A 21194-nucleotide genomic window follows, 5' to 3' on the forward strand; every position below is an offset into this window, starting at 1 on the left:
TTAATGTAGCTATCTGATATTTTGACTCCTATATCTTTTAAGTATCTTTGGGATTTTACCACTCCCCTCCACTTTCCCTAAAAAAAAGTTCCAATCTCCAAAATTTTCACTGATGGTTCATTTTATTTTCCGCAGATTGCTTATTGGAACTTATGAAACTGAAGCATCAAATAATTGACTTTTCTACTCGCTATTTATCATGTTTCAGCCTCTCAGAATGATAACACAACTGAGAAGATTAATGGCATTTCCCACAGCTTTTTGGTTATGCCACTTTAGTGATATTAATCTGGACTTATAAAACCAGTGGTACCATAAAATTCTTCTTAGCAGTAATGCAGGAAGAACTTTCTTTTTTTAAGGCTTAGAAGTGTACTTTCACGAAAACAGGAGAGATTACGATTACATTATGACTTAGTGGTTGAAAAGTTTTACTAGCAATAACATCTTCACATATTGGGGAAATCATCTAAAGCTACTTTTAGCACTAGAATTTCCATACAGTGTGGGGGCTCCAAAGTATGTTTAACCTTAATAATATTAGGAAAACTTCTGGTACTGCTTTTTAGCATTATAATTTTCATCAATATAGAGATTAAAGGGTATGTTTTACCCAGTATTAGTTTTCCCAGCAATGATTTGTGAATCTTGCATGAAACTGTTCCATTATTATATCCTCATTTGGGGTATTGAGCTTATATTAAAGAAAAAAACTGTTAGCTTGGGTGTATTCTGATAGAGAGAAGTATGAGGTTTCTAATATAGAAGGTGCTAAATTGTAGATTGATGAGTTCTGAGAGTGGGTCACATTCCTTGGCTGTTACTAGCAACACACCCCAGTGCAGATTCTGGTATACTTGAAATATGCCATCTATGAACCAGATCAAGGGCGTTTCATGATATTCTCAGTACCTCATGTGTTTTTTCCACTTGGTGTTTATCCATAGTCGCATCAATTGACAAGTTTACTGTTTCCACTGTCGTCTTTTTATTTCAGAAAATTTTCAGTACTTTCATATGAGAGAATGTCTGTGAGAGAAATCGTCTAATAGTCTTATTCCCTTTTAGGGGCTACCCTAAACTAGTATCAACACAGATATCTAGTGCCTTTTACTGTATGTGATAAAGTTAATACGCTAATTTCCCATCAATAGCTGCTTTCTAAGATGTAGGCTGGTTGCAAGCTACAGTTCGACAGGGTTCATGTCCTCCTACTTTATTGCACTGTACTCTGTCAAGTGCTTAGTACAGGGCTTTACACACAGTAAGTGCTCAATAAATATCACTGATTGATCAAATTTATTATCAGATAAAGTTTCTCCATAGTGAGACAAAATGTTTGGTAGGAGTGGCCCTTAATTTTTTCTTTTCATTTTTTCAAATGGTGTTTGTTAAACACTTACTATGTGTCAGACCCTGTACTAAGCACTGGGGTAGATACAAGCTTTCAGGTTGGTCACAGTACCTGCCCCAAGTGGAGCTCGCAGTTTGAATCCCCACTGAGGCAAAGAGAAGTTAAGTGACTTGCCCAAGGTCACACAGCAGTCAAACAATTAGTAGTTATGATCAATTATTAATAATTCCAGTCTCTCATTTACACTATAGGAAAGATGGATATACTTGACCTCCCACTGAACTTTCCCCTTTGTCCATTTTCCTTACCACTGGCTTTGAAACCTTGGATCTGCAACTTCAGAACCACCTCCTCCACTTTGCCCTATCCTCTCAACTTCTAAATCCGGTCATTGTTAAACAAAATTGCAAATTCAATCTTAATTTTGATATCAGCCATGTTTTAGGTCCTGATTATCACCTAGGCAACAAAAATTGCAAATTCAATCTTAATTTTGATATCAGCCATGTTTTAGGTCCTGATTATCACCTAGGCAACACTGTTGTTAATTTTGCTTATCTGTCCTCTGTTCCTCCGTCCTTTTTCCTTCCTAGCATTACTAGAAGCTGCTGATAAATTCATCTTCTCATACTACTTTAGTCACGGTTCACACTTATCAAAACCGAACAATGACTCCCTCCTGTCCGTCCGTCTGGTCTGCACCATATTCCTTATGGTTTCCCTTACTCTTTTGGCCCAACTGCCAAAACAAGGATTTTCTCTTCAAATGCCGGATCACTATACTTGGGAGCTCATAGAAGTTACAGCCTCTTATCCATCCTCCAACTTTCTCAAAGCCAGCATACCTCCCATCACCTGATTCCTCACCCAGAAAGTATTCAGCTCGACACTTTTCACCTAGTTATGTACATCTTATGCTTCTGTTGGATTTTCCTCCATCATCTCTCGATCGCACTGTAAGCAAGTAGAGATCGTAGAATGTGTCTCTTCTCCTCTCTGTAATTGACTGTCTTCACTCTGTAGCTACTGATGAAGTTCCCATAACCAAATGGCACTACTCAATAGAAATTAAGCTGGTTAAAGAACTTAAGGAAGATTTTGCAGTAGATGTTAAGGTCCTCTACTAGATTCCTAGAGGGTAGAGACCATATCTATCACCTCTACAGTATCATACTCTTCCAAGATCTCGGAACAGTGCTCTGAAACCAGTGAATGCTCACTATTTTATTATATATGTGCTTACTATGTGAAGTGACTTGGCCAAAGTCACTCAGCAGACAAGTGGCAGAGCAGGAATTAGAACCGAGGTTCTTTGACTTCCAGACCCATGCTCTTTCCACTCGACCACACTGCCTCTCCAGTACCGGTAAATATTACAGATTGATTGTCTGAAGGTCCCACTGTCCAAGCTAAGCAAAACAGTTTAAAAAAAGTTAAACCTTAGCATTCTATGGGAATTTTTTCATGTTTTACTTGGAAGTTGCCAATTTCTAAAAAAAACCTAGGTTGAAGGCTAGTTGGTCACTTGAGTAAATGGTGATTGATGATAGGTAGACAGTTTAATTGCATGAAGAAAAGTAATGATTATAATTATATCAATATCAGGTTTTTAAACTTAAATATGTTTCCTCTCCCAACATTCATTAATAACTCTAATTTACACATAAACATGAAAACAGAGAAGGTCCTACTTACCCCAAAATGCTCATTTTTTATGGTTTTTAAGTGCTTACTATGTGCCAGACACTGCACTAAATCCTGGGGTAGATACACGAAAATCAGGCTGGACTCAGTGTTCCACAGTGGGCACATGGTCTTATTCCCCATTTCACAGATGAGATAACTAAGGCACAGAGAAGTGAAGTGACTTGATATCTGGTGGGTCCAATGATTGAACAAGTATTTCTCTTTCAGTTTAGGGATGCAAGTACAAAAAATTGATGGTATTATCTGCTATAATTGGCAAAGGATAGTGTCACTGTAACAGCCATAAAACCAAGCTGCCCGAGGAGGAAAAACAAATAAATCACTTAGTCCCTTCCTTCCCAGACTGATCACTGGGCATTAAATAATTGCCAGTTGTCTCTGTCTGATAAAATGCTTAGTAATCACCATGGTGTGGCGAAGAGTTCTCTTAAGCTACAGAAGCTGAGAAAAGACATTATTCATGATGAAGACTGGAGTTGCTAACCTGGTTACCACATTATATGACTTCATGAAGACTAAAAAAACCTCACAGAAGGTGATAGTCTGACTTTATCCAAGATTTTAAAGGTGAAAGTTCAAGTAAGCTCATATTGTTCAACCTGACAGCTTTGTCTCTGACACTGTTAGTGTGATGAAGGTGGATGAGACTGTGAAATGCTTCTTAATGATTCCATCTGTGCAAGTAAATAAAATATTTAGGCCAGAAAATTGTTCCCTCAATAGAATAGTATTGGGTTAGTCTGTTTGTTCTGTCAATGTAAATATTTTACATAATTGTAAACCTTTAAATAAATATATTCCATAGGAACTCCCCAAATTCCTCCAGGATCTCTCTTCAACAGATGCTGATCTTCCCTGGAACAGGGCAAAGAATCGGTTTCCAAACATTAAGCCATGTATGTGAGTTTATCAAGTCTCCCTTTGCTTTTCAACTCTTCTCTCACTAATCTGGAGCTTATTTTTTTTTTAAAAAAAGACAAGTTGTTAAATGAATACAAATTATAATGATACAGTTCTTACAACAATGATTTCCAAATACTGTTTTTTTCATTGAACATGGAGTGGAGAATAAAGTTTAGGATATGTAAATGACTTTTAACTGGCTCCCCAGACTTCAGTTATGCAGGTGCAAGAAACTGTAGACCTAATAGTTTCTTAGCTTTGTAATTTAACCCAAGTAACTAACCTCTTTAACATTCTTCTCTGGCTTTTCCCCAAATGAAAAGAGAAAGGTTTTCTTAAGTGTAAAATCCACATGTGACATGTGTGTTCATTAGTTTTCCCTAGCAGCGTAGTGATGCTTTCTTTTGGCTCCTTACAAGTGTGCTGCCTTCACTTCCATTAAAGACCTCAGATTAATGCATGATGATTTCAAAAGCCAGGATAGATTTTATCAAAGGAAGCAGGAATCTGTCTCTCTCTCTCATCAACACTGCCTCATTTTTCAGTTAATAAGTTGAGAAATGCCATTATTGTTTTAAGACTTAACAGAGATGTGAAAGGGGTTACAAAACATTCCTCCGTTAATGTAGGTATACTCTGATATTAAATTTTTCCAACAGCTGTTCCTAGTATCTACTCCTGAAGTCAACCCATATTCTATATTGTGACTTACAGATGACAGCCATTCGTACTTGTTGATAATCTGTTAGTTTCAATTATGCTCCAGAAATTTAGAATGGTAGGATTCTGGTGTATTGGGTAAAGCCGGCTTTAGAATCAGATGTATATTCTACCTGTTTGACGGTGATAATCAAAATTAATAAAAGATAGAAGAAAGAGTTACTTGTTTGGGGCAGCGGCAGTTATTTCAGTAATACCTTTAGTATGTGAGACAAAGGCTCGTGAAAAGAGCATTAGATGTGGGTTAAGGGACTTGCAGCTGCACTATATGATCTTGGGCAAGTTGCTGAGCTTCTCTTTGCCACGATGGCTCTCCCCTCACCCTTCTCTCCCACTGTGAAATGGTGATTAAAAACACCTGTTGATACCTTCCTTCCTCCCTGAGTTTTTCTAAGTTAATGAATCCAAATTTTAATTAGCACCACAAATTGGGGGAAAAGTGGCAGACTGGTGGGCCTGTAAGCTCGCTGTAGGCAAAAAAATGTGTCTGTTGATTGTTATAGTCTCCCAAGTGCTTAGTACAGTGTTCTGCACATAGTAAGAGCTCAATACAACTAATCGATTGACTGCTTTGCAATTCAACTGAGGTAACCTGGGTAGAAGGCCAATTAGAAATATTATCAACTGTTACGTAGGCAATTCGTTTTTAAGAACTTGAAATTATTCAAGCGTCCTTATTTGGCTCAAGTTCAGTTTGGAATTTCCTCCTAAACTTTCCGTTTCCTCTTATATGCAAATAGTTTTGATTATTTGATACACTTAGATTGAAAAATGGGTACTTGAATTTAAATAATTAGAAGGCTAATTTCTGTAATTGTGAATTCTATTTTTTTCCTTAATTCTCTGTATTTTTCTTTGAAAGATAATAATAACAGGGTGAAGCTTTTGGCTGATGCAAGTATACCAGGATCCGATTATATCAATGCCAGCTATGTTTCTGTAAGTTACCATTTATAGTCATGCAAATGTTTAGTTCAAGCCTCTAAATGTCGTGTGCTACAATAGGTCGTTTTTAAGCTGTAGAATTCTTGTTGCTCCCAAAGTATTTAATGTCTTAATCTTACCTGATTTTGGATGTGATATGCTTTTTTCAAAAAGAAAAGCCAATTAACATATGCCCAATATAGACAAAATTGTTTTTTAAACTTCTGAAATGATCTCATCCTTGCAAAATGCTTTGGGGATTGGAGAGGGTTTTGAAATGACTTAGAAAATTTATTTGTTTTTCTTTAACATGAGTTAAGTGAATAGCATTACCTCTGTCCTTTGTAGAAAGCTAAAGGGCAATAAAAAGTTTTCTCAGACTCAACTGTGCAAGTTAGTAACAGTTAACTTAGTAATAGTAGTAGCAGAATTAACTATGGTTGAGTTGCACTATTTCAATTATAGTTCTGGTCTCCCCATCTCATCCCTTACATTATACAGCTGAATTTGTACAGTTCACTTATTAGTGAGCCAAACTCATAGTTTTCTCCACTTTCCCATTCCTGCTGAATGAAGTACTCTACTAACTAAATATATTGAGCCAGTTAGGGGGCTGAACAACAGTGTGGGAGATGTTCCTTCAGAAGCACTTTAAAAATGAAACTTTGATAAATTGACTCAGAATCACCAATTTAATGCCAGGAACATTAATAGCACAAAACTAACTGGGCTCAGGCATTTCTAACAAATTGGATTCACCTGAGACAGCTAGCCCATACAGGGTGGGTAGTTACGTCAAGAGTTGATTCTGCCTTCTCTCCCACATTCTCTCTTTTCAAAGCTATTCTGTATGCTCACAGAGATTTCTCATCTCTAGACCCTCTACGCATATCCCAGATCATCATATGAACTTCACTTGATCTGAACTTCACTTCATCTCCTTACTCAATCCCCACTTTCCTGCTAACACAATTGCATTCCCTCAGCCTCATGTTCCATACCAGAATCAGCTCTCTCACACTCCAGTCTCTCCATTGATCTCATATCCCCACATCCCAGTCCTGAATCATCTCCACAGTGTACATTCTCCCTGCTTTGGAGATCTGTTGGTGGAAATCCTGGCACAAGGCCTACTTAGGGAACCTTAAATTCATTCTTCCTGGCTGTAACTCTGTCTTCTCTTTAGTTGAGCATGATTGATACATTAGAGGAGGGAGGTGTGCAGGCTGGGTTGTAGAAGGAGAGTAGGGAAGTGAGGTAGGAAGGGGCAAGGTGATTGAATGCTTTAAAGCGAATGATGAGTAGTTTCTGTTTGATGCGGAGGTGGATGGGCAATCACTGGAGGTTCTTGAGGAGAGGGGAAACATGGCCTGAATGGTTTTGTAGAAAAATGATCTGGGCCTCGCAGCTAAGTAGGGCTGGAGTAGGCAGAGCCAGGAGGCTGACAGGTCAGCAAGGAGGCTGTTACAGTAATCAAGGCAGGATAGGATAAGTGATTGTAACGTGGTAGCACTTTGGATGGAGAGGAAAGGGCAGATTTTAGTGCTGTTGTGAAGGTGGAACCGACAGGATTTTCTGGTGGATTGAATATGTAGGTTGAAGGAGACAGAGGAGTCAAGGATAATGGCAAGGTTACGGGACTGTGAGATAGGAAGGATGGTAGTGCCATCCATAGTGATGCGAAAGTCAGGGGGAGGACAGAGTTTGGGTGGGAAAATAAGAAGTTCAGTTTTAGATATGTCAGGTTTGAGGTGACATCCAAATAGAGAGATTGTTATGGGCAGGGAATGTGTCTGTTTATTGTCACACGGTACTCTCCCAAATGCTTAGTACAGTGCTGTGCATACAGACTGAAAAAAACAAAAACCTTGTCACGCATCTGGCTCTTGTCTTATTGCCCACCGTTTGTATGAGCACTTCCCAGAGAGGGTGTAGTGATATTTGTCATCCCTTCTCATCCCCTTGATTCCACATGCACTTGGCATGCCCATTCAAATGAGTCTCCTGTTATGTAAATATTGCCATCTTTGTCACCGATCGTGTCCTGTCACCATGGTGAGACAGGTCAGTTTATACGTGATACATCACAAGGGAGTTCTTGGTTGATTTCCAGTTGGCATGAGAGAGTCTTTCTGTGCACTGTCTCCAGGTATTCCCCAGCACTTACACAGGATACAATTTGTTGCTATTATTTTGGGAAACTGCTCCCCCTGAAAAGTGGGAACCTCCCCCATCAGGGGCACCTCAGTGTTAACTATTTTATTCTCCAATGGAAAAGCTATCTAAAATTGATTTTACTGAAACAGTTCTTACCTGGTTCGCCTCTTGCCTTCCCAGTTGATCCTTTTCAGGTTCTTTGACCAGTTCTTCCTCTGCCTCCCACCCTCTTTTAAGTGTGCATATCCTTCAAGGCTCTGTTTTGGGTCCTCTTCTCTTCTCACTTAAGAACAACTCCCTTGGGCACCTCAACCCCTCCCATGGCTTCTACTACCTCTATGCAGCTGATGCCCATATCTTTTTCACTATCCTTGACCTCACACCCCTCTGCAATCTTACATTTACTACTGCCTCTAGAACATCTTGTTGGCATCACAAACTCAGTAAATCCCAAACAAAAATTCTCATCTTTCCTTCCAAATCCACTAACCCACCTATTATCCCAATCAACACCACTATCCTCCCAGGTTCTGAGCTTCAGAATTATATTTGACTCTATGCTTTTTTCAATTCAATCGGTAATATATGTTGAGCACTTATTGTTTGCTCATTTAGTCTGTTGCTAAATCCATGGAATCTCCATCCAAATGACCACAGTGCTCATCTAGGCACTTGCAATGTCCCAGATTCTCAGAAAAATCAAAGACTTTGTTATGCATGCTCCTCTTCTTTCCACCCGCACCTCACCCAACGCCACAGCACTTAGGAACATACTCTGCAGATTTCTCCTATCTAAAATTCATTTTAAAATCTGTCTTCCCAACTAGATTGTAAAATGCTATTCTACTCTCCCAAGCACTTAGTCCACTCTGTACTTAAGATAGACCTCCTTTAGGTGTGGGGTGACCATGGTTTCAGAAAACAGATTTGAAAATTTGCAAGTGTAAGGGGCAACTGCAGCAATGTAGCCAGGGACTACCTGTACACACATGAGAAAGGATTGTTAGTTGCCCATGATGTTTCAGATTAAACTCTCACCATCAGGAGCAATATTTCTGTATATGAATAGCAACTCTCCTTTTCTCTGTCAGTCAATCAATCATATTTATTGAACACTTACTGTGTGCAATACACCATACTGAGTGCTTGTAAGTGAACAGTATAACAGCGCTGATAGACACTTCGCCTGCCCACAGGGAATTTACAGTCTAGAGAGGCAGACAGTCATTAATATAAAGTATGAATGCGTACTTGGACTTTAAGCTCATTCTGCGCAGGGAATGTGTCTGTTTATTGTTGTATTGTACTCTCCCAAGAGCTTAGTACAGTGCTCTGCACACAGTAAGCGCTCAATAAATACGATTGAATGAATAAAGTTCTGTGGGGCTGAGGTCAGGGTGAATAAAGGGTGCAAATTCAAGTGCAAGAGCGATGCAGAAAAGAGTGGGAAAACAGGAAATGAGGGATTACCCACATCTATATATAATTAAATGTGCAATTTTCAATATAGGCCATTTTAAGAAGGTAGGTAAGAGCACAAAAGAGCTGGATTTTCTCTATAAGTCTTTTCAATGATTGTCAGTCTTCATTTCACAATTTCCAGGGCTACCTATGTCCAAATGAATTCATTGCTACCCAAGGCCCATTGCCAGGAACTGTAGGAGATTTTTGGAGAATGGTTTGGGAAACTAGAGCAAAAACCTTAGTGATGCTCACACAGTGCTTTGAAAAAGGACGGGTAAGTTAGATGTGAATTCTTTGTCTTTATTTTTCATGAATGGGTGTACAAATAGTACATTATCACTACTTTTTAAAAATGTGTAAAGCACTTCTACTTCCTTGTGTCGTTTTGCTGTGATAAAACTACAAGGGGTGTTCTGAATTACTGTTATGACCGATAATTTTCTTTTGAATATAGATCAGATGTCACCAGTACTGGCCAGAAGATAACAAACCAGTAACAGTCTTTGGAGATATAGTGATTACTAAATTACTGGAAGATATCCAAATAGATTGGACCATCAGAGATCTGAAAATTGAAAGGGTAAAAAATAAAACCTGAAATCATAAAATAAATGGGTTGGGAGAGGCGGGGGAGAGGGTCTCAAGTAAAAGTATTTCCTCACAGCTGTTCTTGAATAGCTTTCTTTTAAATTAAGCATCACTTCCACCAAGCTTTTTTGAGGTAGTGCTAAATTTCAGATCTCCTCAATGTTTCTCTGCTCCCCTTCTTAATGTTTCTCACCCACATAGCTGAGGGTGAATTCTCAAAGGAATGAAAGCAGTATAAAATAAAAACTTTCAATAGTATTTAAATTCCTTTATTTAAATACAAGTTATATTTAAATGAAGGTTGTGTGCTATTTTTCAGCCATGTGCCTCTCAATAAATATGTACCCAGGCAATAATCCATTCATGAAGCTGTAAGATTCATTTTACCTTATTAAAACACTGAATTTTTGATACTCAGTAGAATTTTTACAAATCAACCCTCAGGTATAATCAATGCATGTCTAGTTTGTTTACAGTTTTTTTTTCCATTAAAATTCCTTCTCCAAAGCACTCTTTCTCTGATTTTCAACCCATAACCTTCCTACATCACAATTATGGATAAAAAAAGTAGATGCTGCTTTAAGTAATCTTGTAATCATTATCATAATAATAATAATTCTGATACTTGTTAAGTGCTTTACTATGTGCAAAGCACAGTTCTAAGTGCTGGGTTGATTACAAGTAAGCCCAGTATGGGCATTCATTGTCTCTCTTTATTTCTGAGTTGCATTTCCAAGTGTTTAGTACAGTGCTCTGCACACCGTAAGTGCTCAGTACATACGAATGAGTGAATACAAGTCAATTATTTCTGCTTTATGAGAAAATAGTTTCCCTTTGTTGAAATGATATCAAGAGTCTTCAATGAGATCACGTCCCAAAATTCCCAAGCTAGGAATATTATGGAAGGACATTTGAACAGGAAGGAACTGTTTCTTAGACACACCTTCCGTGCCTAACCTTTGGTGCTCCACTAGTAATATCAGGAATTGCTCTGCACAGACAGAGGAGATGTTTTCTTGGCCATGAACCACCAATCACATCTCAGAGCCCACTTCAGGATTCCTGTTATCAATTGGTCATTCATTCATTCAATAGTATTTATTGAGCACTTACTATGTGCAGAGCACTGTACTAAGCGCTTGGAATGTACAAATCGGTAACGGATGGAGACAGTCCCTGCCCTTTGACGGCCTTACAGTCTAATCGGGGGACCCTCGTGCTCCTTGTGGGCAGGGAATATGCCTACCAACTCTGTTATATTGTACTCTCCCAAGCGCTTAGTACAGTTCTCTGTATCCAGTAAGTCCTCAATAAATACAATTGAAGGATTAATTGATTGATCGATGGAGTTCCACCCCTCCCTCTAGTTCCTACTTATGTCTGTGTGGCCTCTTACCCAGACTTCCCTGAGATTGTCTAGTCCATGAAGTGTAGGTTGGTCTAAGAGCTCGTTGTGGGCAGGAATGTGTCTGTTTTTCTGTCGAACTCTCTCAAGTGCTTAGTACAGGGCTTAGCACACAGTAAACGCTCAATAAATATGACTGAATGAAAACTACCTGGGAGCAGGTTTGGCATTTCTAAACAGGGGGCAGTTTGCAGTGCACAGTTCTATCTACTGTAGTTGAAGTCTTGTCACTTTCATTGTGTGACGTTTGTAATACTTAAAAATCCCATATGTTTTCCAGCATGGGGATTGTATGATGGTTCGCCAGTGTAACTTCACAGGTTGGCCCGAACATGGGGTCCCTGAAAACAGCACGCCATTAATTCACTTTGTGAAGTTGATTCGTGCAAACAGAGCCCATGACACCACACCTATGATCATCCACTGCAGGTAAGCATACCTACTTTAGCTTCGGATTTAAAGATGACATTGGCCTTGCTGACTTCTTAATCAGTGACCCGAAATAGTCACCATTAAAATCCTGCAGAATTGCAACATGTGTATTTTCAATTTTGTCCGTGGTAGCGTTTAGCGAGCGTCTACTTGGTGCTGTGTACTGTAATGACCACTTAGGAAATACAAAGTAAAGAAGAGACAGGTTCCCTGACCACAGGGAGCTTTCCACAGTTGCACTATCCTCAATAAATTGTAAATGCAACTAACGGAAACTAAGCTATCCGGTGTCAATCACTCCTTCATCTCAGTCCATCTGTGGTGTTTATGGAATAGATAAACTAAGGATCAGTATGTCTGTAACAAGATAATCAAGTTAAATCAAAATAGGGAAGCAACGTGGCTTAAATAAGAGAGCACAGGCTTGAAAGTCAGAAGGTTCTAATTCTGGCTCTGCCATTTGCTGTGTGATCTTGGGTAAGTCACTTCACTTCTCTGTGCCTCAATTACCTCATCTGTTAAATGGGATTAAGGTTGTGAGCCTCGTCGCATGGGCAGGAACTGTGTCTACCCTGATTAGCTTGTATCTATCCCAGTACTTAGTGCAGTGCCTGGCAAATAATGCTTAACAATTACCATCAAAAAGTCAAATGCGATAGAAAATAATTCTGTGTATGTCCATTAATTTATTTCTCCAATGTTGATTATGTAACAATTCAAATTAAATAGGCATTTTTAGTAATATTCAGGGACTACGTAGTGGTTCCATATTTTCAGTTGAATGTACAGAGGCAGATTTTTCAGTCAGGAAGGACAAAACTGGGCAGGCACGTTACTGATCAGTCAGTCGTATTTATTGACTGCTTACTGTATGCAGAGCATTGATATATGCACTTGGGAGAGTGCCATAAAACAGAGCAGTAGACACATTCCCTGCCCATCAGAAGCCTTCAGTTTAGAGGGCGAGGCAGCGTGGCTTAGGGGAGAAGAGCACGGGTTTGGGAAGCAGAGGACGTGGGTTTTAATCCCTGCTCTGCCACTTGTCTGCTGTGTGACTTTGGGCAAGTCACTCAATTTCTCTGTGTCTCTTACCTCATCTGTAAAATGGGGATAAAGACCGTGAGCCCCACATGGGGGATCCTAATTACCTTGTATCTACCCCAGCATTTAGAACAGTGCTTGGCACATAGTAAGTGCTTAACAAATATTATAATTATTATTAATAATATATATGAATGTCACGGATATGGTCATAAGTCCTGTGGGGCTGAAGTTGGGTTGACTAGCAAGGGTCCAGAGGGTACAGATCCAAGTGCATATATGACCTAGAGGATAGAGGGAGTCAAGTGCTTAGTACAGTGCTCTGCACACAGTAAGCACCAATAAATACGATTGAATGAAAAAGGGTTTAATCAAGGAAGAACTTTTCGAGGAGATGAAGGCTTTGAAAGCGGGGAAAGTGTTAGTCTGGTGGATTTGGAAAGCAGGTAGGGAGGGGGGTTCCAGGTCAGAGACATTATTGAACTTTCTATGTAGCTGAACTTTAAAGATGATTAATTAGAATGAATTGTGGTTGACAATGTCAGGTTGTAATTGATGGAAGTAGTACAAGGAAATGTGCACAGAAACCTGCAGGTGGCCACTTCAAAACAGTCAAGGAAATATTTTTTTTCACGTAGTGTGTGGGTTGCTTTGGGAAATTAGGACCCCAAGAAAGCTGTGAAAGAAGATATTAATGGTTTTAATAGGATTTGGTTAAATTCTTGGACACTCTATCAATAATATCATTTTTAAGTTATTTCAAAGACTAGATATTTAGTCTTCTCCTCACTCTCTTAGATTATCAACCCCTTGTGACACAGAGATTGTATTTGTTCTGATTATCATGTCTCTATCCCAGTGCTTAGCACGTAAGAAGAGCTAGATCAGTCAATCAATTGGATTTACCGAGGGCTGACTGTGTGTAGAGCACTGTACCAAGCACTTGGGAGAGTGCAATATGACAGAGTTGCAAGACACAGTCCGAGCCCATGCCTTGATTATTAAGGACTGTCTGATGGCATATACCACATTTGAGTTATGTAGTTCTGGAAAGGGGAGGCCTCTCCTGAAGAAGTTGCAACCATGTCCTGTGAGCACCCTTCATCAGGTAGTCAAGTTTTACTCATTGCCACAAGCTTGATCAATCAAGCAATGGTATTTATTGAGTGCTGACAGCATGCAGAACACTTTAAGTGCTTAGGAGAATAGAATATAATAGAATTGGGAGATAAGTTCCTGTCCCACAAGGAGCTTACAGTCAAGAGATGTTTTTTCTGTCCAGCTCATGAGTAACAAGCACCTCCCTTGGGGGACTGGATTTTTTTTATGTATTCTTTGAGTAGTTCCCATATGCCAGGCATTGAACTAAGCACTGGGATCGATTCAAGCTGATTAGATTGGACACAGGCCACGGCCCACATGAGGTTTACAGTCTTAATCCCCATTTTATAGGTGAGGTAACTGAGGCACAAAGAAGTGAGTTGCCAGAGGTCACGCAGTAGACAAGAGACAGAGTCAGGATTCGAATAAGACCCTCTGACTCTCAGGCCATGCTCTTTTCATAAAGCTATGCTGCTTCTATTCATTATAAGAGATGGGCTTTTACCACCACCGTTACCATTTAAAGCCAAAAGGCTTCAGGGAAGAACAGGAAGGAAAGAATTTGGAACTGTGAATTGTGCTGGTTCCACAGCTTTTTGAATGGATCCAGATGAAGAAAGAAGACTCTGGATGTCATCCTCGTAAATTACGAGGTGCCAACTGACTGCTAAGCCCTGTAGTATATACAGATCGAATAGTTCAGACACAGTTACCAATCCAAGAGAGGCTTGCAAACTAGGCTGGGGAGGACAAAGCCCTGGATAAAGGGAAAGACTGTAGACAAACACATAATTCAGAAGCGAAGAACCTCCCACAGGAAAAGTCCAAGGAGGTAGGATCCTCAGAAGCCTCGAGTGCCAGGACTGTAAAGCTCGTCACGGGCAGGGAAAGTTTCTCTTTATTGGTGCATTGTACTCTCCCAAGTGCTTAATACAGTGCTCTGCACACAGTAAACACTCAATAAATACGATTGAGTGAATGAATGAGTGAGGGAACTGACCCAGTCCTCGGTTCAGCCTTGTCAACATTCTTATATTTCAGTGGGTTGGAAAGGCAGGATCTAATGGCTCGGGTGCTCCCACGGGGCAGGTTGATATGCTCACCCCTCTCCAATTCCTTTTTCTGATTATATAGTTCTTTGCTTGCTGAAGCGCATGTCCCCTTTCCAAATGTGCAGGCTCCTTTTAAAAAAAAAAAGTGGTTAATGTCAAACCCTGTTCTAAGCTATGGGAGAGATACAGGTTGATGAGTTTGGACACGGTCCCTGTCCCTCTGGAGGCTCACAGTCTAAGTAGGAGGTAGAACAGAAGAACTGAGGCACAGAGAAGTTGTTACTTGCCCAAAGTCATTCATTCAAGAGTATTTATTGAGCGCTTACTATGTGCAGAGCACTGTACTAAGCGCTTGGAATCACACAGCAAGTAATAGCTGGGATTACTTGCTATTGTTACTTTCCCAAAGTCACACAGCAAGTAATATCCGGGATTAGAACTCAGGGCCTCTGGGTTCCCCCTCTAGACTGTAAGCTCACTAGTGGCAGTGAATGTATCTGTCATATTGTTCTATTAATAATAATAACAATAATAGTAATTGTGGTATTTAAGCATTTGCCATGTGTCAGACACTGTACTAAGCGCTGATGTGAATACAAACAATATATCGTATTGTACAATATATTCTATTATACTTTGCTAAGCGTTTAGTAGACTTCTCTGCATGCAGTAAACTTTTAATAAATACGATTGACCGACTGACTGACTCTGATTCCGAGATCCAAGCTCTTTCCACCAGGCCATGCTGCTTCTCCTAATCTTTTAGTCTAGTCTCCTTCAAACTTCTCTTCAGAATTCACTTCACGCCCCAGACTTTCCTGAAGACAGCTGGTGATGGCCACTGATGGCCAGATTGTTGACACGACTGCTTTATGCTTCTTTCTGGTGGGATTTCATCTTCACCTTAGATTTTCGCCCTCTACTTCATATTGTTTTTGTGGACTGAGAGAATGGAGCCTAGACATGTCTCTGTGTTAAGCACCTACTACATTTTAGCCCTTGAATCAGACTATCTTTAGACATCACTGTCTTCTGCCTTCAAGACCCACAGGAAAAACAATTGTAATTTCAGTGTCTGAATAGAAAAAGAGAAGATCCTTAATATTATTTCAAAGCCTAGGCGAGACGTACTTCCCGGCTAACTCTTCAAAAAAATACAGGGTAGCATGTTTAGCATGTTCAGGATGTGTGTTTGTCTCCTTCCTTCTTCCCGCTCAAATATCTACTGAGATCATACTGTATTTATAGCAAGAGTACTGAAAAGTAAAGCATTAATAATATATTTTATTTCCTCTTTTTAGTGCTGGAGTTGGACGAACTGGGGTTTTTATCGCATTGGACCACTTAACCCAACATATAAATGACCATGATTTTGTGGATATATATGGTCTTGTTGCTGAACTGAGAAGTGAAAGAATGTGCATGGTACAGAATCTGGTAAGATATTAGAAGCGATGAACTCATTATCATTACACTCTTTGGGGAAAAGAGTAATTTTTCAAACTGAAATTTTACTTAAGGAGCTCAACAGCAAAGATCAGAGATAGTCAAAATATGGCTCTAGAGACTCTTAGGTCTTGTAGAGCACACATTTTGGGACTTTTGGTCCATTGTTTAATGGTTCTTAGATAGATTTCACTATCATTCATTAAATAAGTATTTTCAAAACCCGGTTCACCTCTTTTTCTTTCTCCCGGGATAATATTTCTGTTTCTACCCATCTTTAGCAAATCAATTCATTCAGTCATATTTATCAAGCGCTTACTGTGTGCAAAACAATGAAGCATAGTGTTGGAAAATTTTTTAAAAAAGCCAAATTTCGGGAGAAGCAAGCTCCCATGGCTTCAAATTGCCATCTCTATGCAATGATTGCCATATCTACATCTCCAGTCCTGACCTCTCTCCTTCCTGCAATCTCATATTTCCTCCTTCCTTCAGGATCTCTCTACCTGGATGTCCTGCTGACATCTCAAACTAAACGTCTAAAACTGAACTGCTTATCGTCCCATCCAAAATCTGTCCTCCCCGTTATTTCCCATCCTTGTAGACAACACCGCTGTCTCCCTATCTCACAAGTCTGTAATCTTGGTATTGTCCTTGACTCATCTCTCTCATTCATTCAATCATATTTATTAAGCACTTACTGTGTGCAGAGCACTGTACTAAATGCTTGGGAAAGTACAATACAACAATAAATGGACACAGAGTCCCTGACCATAGTCTAGAACACACCAGTACAAATAAATAAATAACAGATACAAAGATGAGTGTTGTGGGGGTGGGAAGGGGTGGAAGAGCCAAGAGAACAAGTCGGGGTGACACAGAGGTGAGAAAGAGATGAGGAAAAGTGGGGCTTAGTGTGGGAAGTCCTCTTGGAGGAGTTGTGCCTTCAATAATGATGTATTTAGTCTGGCACCGAATCCCGTCAGTTCTACTTTCACAGCATTGCTAAAAACCACCCTTTTTCTCTCCATACTAACAACTACCATGCTGATCCAAACACTTACACCTTCCTGCTTTGGCTGCCTCCTCGCTGACCTCCGAACCTCCTGTCTCTCTGCACGCCAGTTCGTACTTCACTCTGATACACAGATCATTTTTCATCAAAAATGTTCAGTCCATGTCTCCCTACTCCTCAAGAACCTCCAATGGCTGCCCATCCACCTCCACATGTAACAGAAACTCCTTACCATTGGCTTTAAAGCACTCAATCAACTCACCCCCTCCTACCTCACCTCACTGATCTACTACAGCCCAGCCTGCACACCCTGCTCCTTTAGTGCCAGCCTATTCACTGAGCCCTGATCTCATCTAACTTGCCACCCACCTTTTTCTCCACATCTTCCCCCTAGCCTGAAACTCCCTCCCGCTCTCAATACACCAGATCACCACTCTCTCCACCTTCAGAGCATCATTAAGATCACATCTCCTCCAAGAGGTCTTCCCCGATTAAGTCCTCTTTTTCCCCACTTACTCGCCCATCTGTGTCGTCTGTGCACTTGGATCTTGACCTATGATCATTTGCTATTCTCCCCACTCCCAACTCCACAGCGATTATGTACATACCTTTAAATTATATATTATAAATTCCTTCTTCAGGCATATTATCGTACGTCTCCCCCTCTAGCCTGCAAGCTCGTTAATGGGCAGAGATCATGTCTGCTAATTCTGTTGTGTTGTACATTCACTCCCAAGCTCTTCGTACAGTGCTCTGCACATAGTAAGTGCTCAGTAAATACTTTTGATTGAGAATAACATCTCCAAGCAGATGGATGTAAGTTACTTTCAGCTGCGCCTCGTGACTGACAAACCCCTGAAAAGCAGCCAGTGCAGTTCCCAGTCTCATAGCCATTCATTCATTCAACTGTATTTATTGAGCACTTACTGTGTGCAGAGCACTCTAAGCAGCAGCAGCAGCGCAACATTTATTGAGTGTTGATTCTGTGCAGAGCATTGTTCCAGCCTCTTGGGAGCGTATTGTAGGAATAAAAGCTTCCGCCGTCCAGACGCTTACCTGGGAATTGGTGTGACAAATGATCTTGAAGTGATCATCAAACCAGGCGGTAGCCTGGACTAGCAGTATTTGCCCTGGCTACCAGAGATGCAGAATCCATAGTGCGAAACACCCTGAACACCGGGACAATTCCCTCCTTCCCAACTCACTGTCACCAGGGGGCAGACCTGCCTCCAATGGGGCTGAAACCCCTTCCTTCCTAAATATTCAAAATGTATGAGGTTTATTGTGGAAATTTCTTCCAAATAAGTATTTCCCTGGAGCAGCAGCAGTAGTACTACTTAAGTGCTTACTATGTACCCAGCAGAGTACTAAGCTGGGAGAGAAACCCAGGTGAGAATTAGACAGAATTCCTGGCCCTCTAGGGGCTCCCAATATGAGTGGTGAGGAACCAGAGAACATTTAGGAACTAACTAATTTTTCTTTTGTTGTGGCTGATGTTGTTGATTTTACTTTTTCTTTCCTTGTTCTGAATCATAATAATTATGGTATTTAAGTGCTTACTCTGTGCCAGGCACTGTACTAAGCGATGGATGGATACAAGCAAATCAGGCTGGACACAGTCCCTGTCCCATGTGGAGCTCATCGTCTCCATCCCCATTTTGCAGATGAGGTAACTGAGGCCCAGTGAAGTGACTTGCCCAAGGCCACACAGAAGACAATCGGAGGAGCCAGGATTAGAACCCATGATCTTCTGACTCCCAGGCCCATGTTCTATCCATTATGCCATGCTGAATCATGTTAATTGCTCACTTTTTTCTGTGTGTCTCTGAACTGCCCGGAGGAACTCACAGTCCAGAGGGAAAGACCAAAACAGAAACTAATAATAATTGTGCATCAGACATTTGAAAAATGCTGTTGAACAAGATGGCTTAGAACAGAAAGGCCATCCCATTCTCCTTCCCCCTTTCACAGTGTGTAAAGAGAAAAAAGTACAGAATTTTCCCAACAGTTTACAGCACGAATGTCTCTCCTTCATTCATCCTTCCTGGAAACGTGGTGTTTCGCTGAAATGACCCCCGGCAATCAGGAGTTGGGTTGCTTTTTTTGAGCAGAGACTTTGGGAAGCAATAGGACTTCTAGACTGTGAGCCAGCTGTTGGGTAGGGATTGTCTCTATCTGTTGCCGAATTGTACTTTCCAAGCACTTAGTACAGTGCTGTGCACACAGTAAGCACTCAATAAATATGACTGACTGAATGAATAGGAGAAGCAGTCTCTAAAATGGCTACAGACCCTGCAGGCAATAAGGTGTCAGCTCAGCAAAGAACATGATTTACTTACCCAAATTGTAGTCGTAGAAGAAATAATATTTAGTCAACACCTACTGGGTGCAACGTACTATACGGAGCCCTGGGAAAAATGCAAATTTGAGAACTAATTATGGGGAAGTAGCTGTTGGTCACATGATGGCCAGTTCAGCCCCACTCCCACACATAAATAGGATATCCCTATCAGCTGCATCACGCCTAGCACAGAGTAAGTGCTTTAACCAATACCAACAAAAAAACCCAAATGAATTATGTTTGGAAATGAAACTGCTCTCTGCTTTCCTTATTTTTCTGTGTGTTCCTTTCTTCTTCCCCTCCTACTCCTGCCCCCTTTTCCAACAAATACACGAGCCCACAAACACACATACACACGCACCAACACATGCAAAGGGAACAATTAGCTAAATCAGAATTATTATCATCAACGAGCAAAACCACACTTAGAAGCTGCCAATTTTCTCCTGTCTGCATGTTCTTTGTCACCATCAGGTGCCCATCTTCCCGGCTTTGTCCCTCTATAACTCTCCTTTCCAGCAGGATAAGAAGTGGACAGTTTAAGAGCAGATGGGCCATCACAGCTTTTGATTTGCACAATTTTATTATAAAGAAAACTTATAGTCATTGTTATATGTATCCTTTGAATAAAACGTACCTCAAAAAAGCTAAGTGGGTTATTGTATTATAGTAAAATATTGTATTATATTGTAGTAAAAAGGACAGAGCGGGAATAAGTGCAGGGGTTTTTGTTTGTGTTGTGGTGGATTTTCAAGTCATACACTAGGAATGACATCAGGACATTTCAAACCATGGCCTGTGGGTAATAGTGTTGATGTGCTTTAATAGTGATGGTATTTAAGTGCTTAGTCTGTGTCAAGCACTGTTCTAAGTGCTAGGGTAGGTACAACCTAATCAGTCCCTGCCCCACATGGCGCTAATGGTCTTTATCCCTATTTTACAGATGAGGAAAACTGAGGCTCAGAGAAGTGAAAAGTGACTTGTCCAAGGTCACACAGCAGACAAGTGGTGGAGGCAGGATTAGAACCCAGGTCCTCCTGATTCACAGGCCCATGCTCTTTCCACTAGGTCACGTGTTTTGAATGCCACCGGGTACAGTGCACATACTAAGTGAGAAAGAATAACATGAAATATGTCCTCTGGCCTGGGTTGTAAATTCCCTTCAAAGATATGTTCAGTCATTCGATCAAATTTATTGAGCGCTTACTGTGCGTAGAGCACACAGAATACACAACTTCCCAGTAGCACTCATTCATCGCTAATTCAAACAGGAAATCAGTGACATCAGCCATCTGCTGTGGTTGAGCTAAAGATGATGGCCGTGACTTCTGGTGTCCTTTCACTCTGTAATCAATTAGCTTGAAACCAAATTTCCCTCTTTGCTTTCTTCTCTTCCTAGAGGTTTTCCAGCAGAGCTGAAGCTGAATTAAGGGGCTCCTCCATCTAGACTGTTATGGGCTGGGACTGTGTCTGTTTATTGTTGTGTCGAACTCTCCCAAATGCATAGGGCAGTGATCTGCGCACAGTAAGCTTTCAATAAATACGAT

General features: G+C 40.5%; 1 protein-coding gene across 1 annotated transcript in view; it reads left to right on the forward strand.

The window, feature by feature from the left end:
- Positions 1-21194, forward strand: part of PTPRQ (protein tyrosine phosphatase receptor type Q) — a 231912-nt gene that overhangs the window by 207490 nt on the left and 3228 nt on the right. The window contains exons 54-59 of the mRNA XM_039914120.1: positions 3867-3957; positions 5547-5623; positions 9369-9503; positions 9684-9809; positions 11503-11651; positions 16150-16285. Coding sequence (XP_039770054.1) covers positions 3867-3957; positions 5547-5623; positions 9369-9503; positions 9684-9809; positions 11503-11651; positions 16150-16285 — 714 coding nt within the window. The remainder of the gene's footprint in view (positions 1-3866; positions 3958-5546; positions 5624-9368; positions 9504-9683; positions 9810-11502; positions 11652-16149; positions 16286-21194) is intronic.

The sequence above is a fragment of the Ornithorhynchus anatinus genome, chromosome 14 (genome assembly GCF_004115215.2).
Source record: "Ornithorhynchus anatinus isolate Pmale09 chromosome 14, mOrnAna1.pri.v4, whole genome shotgun sequence".
NCBI lineage: Eukaryota > Metazoa > Chordata > Mammalia > Monotremata > Ornithorhynchidae > Ornithorhynchus > Ornithorhynchus anatinus.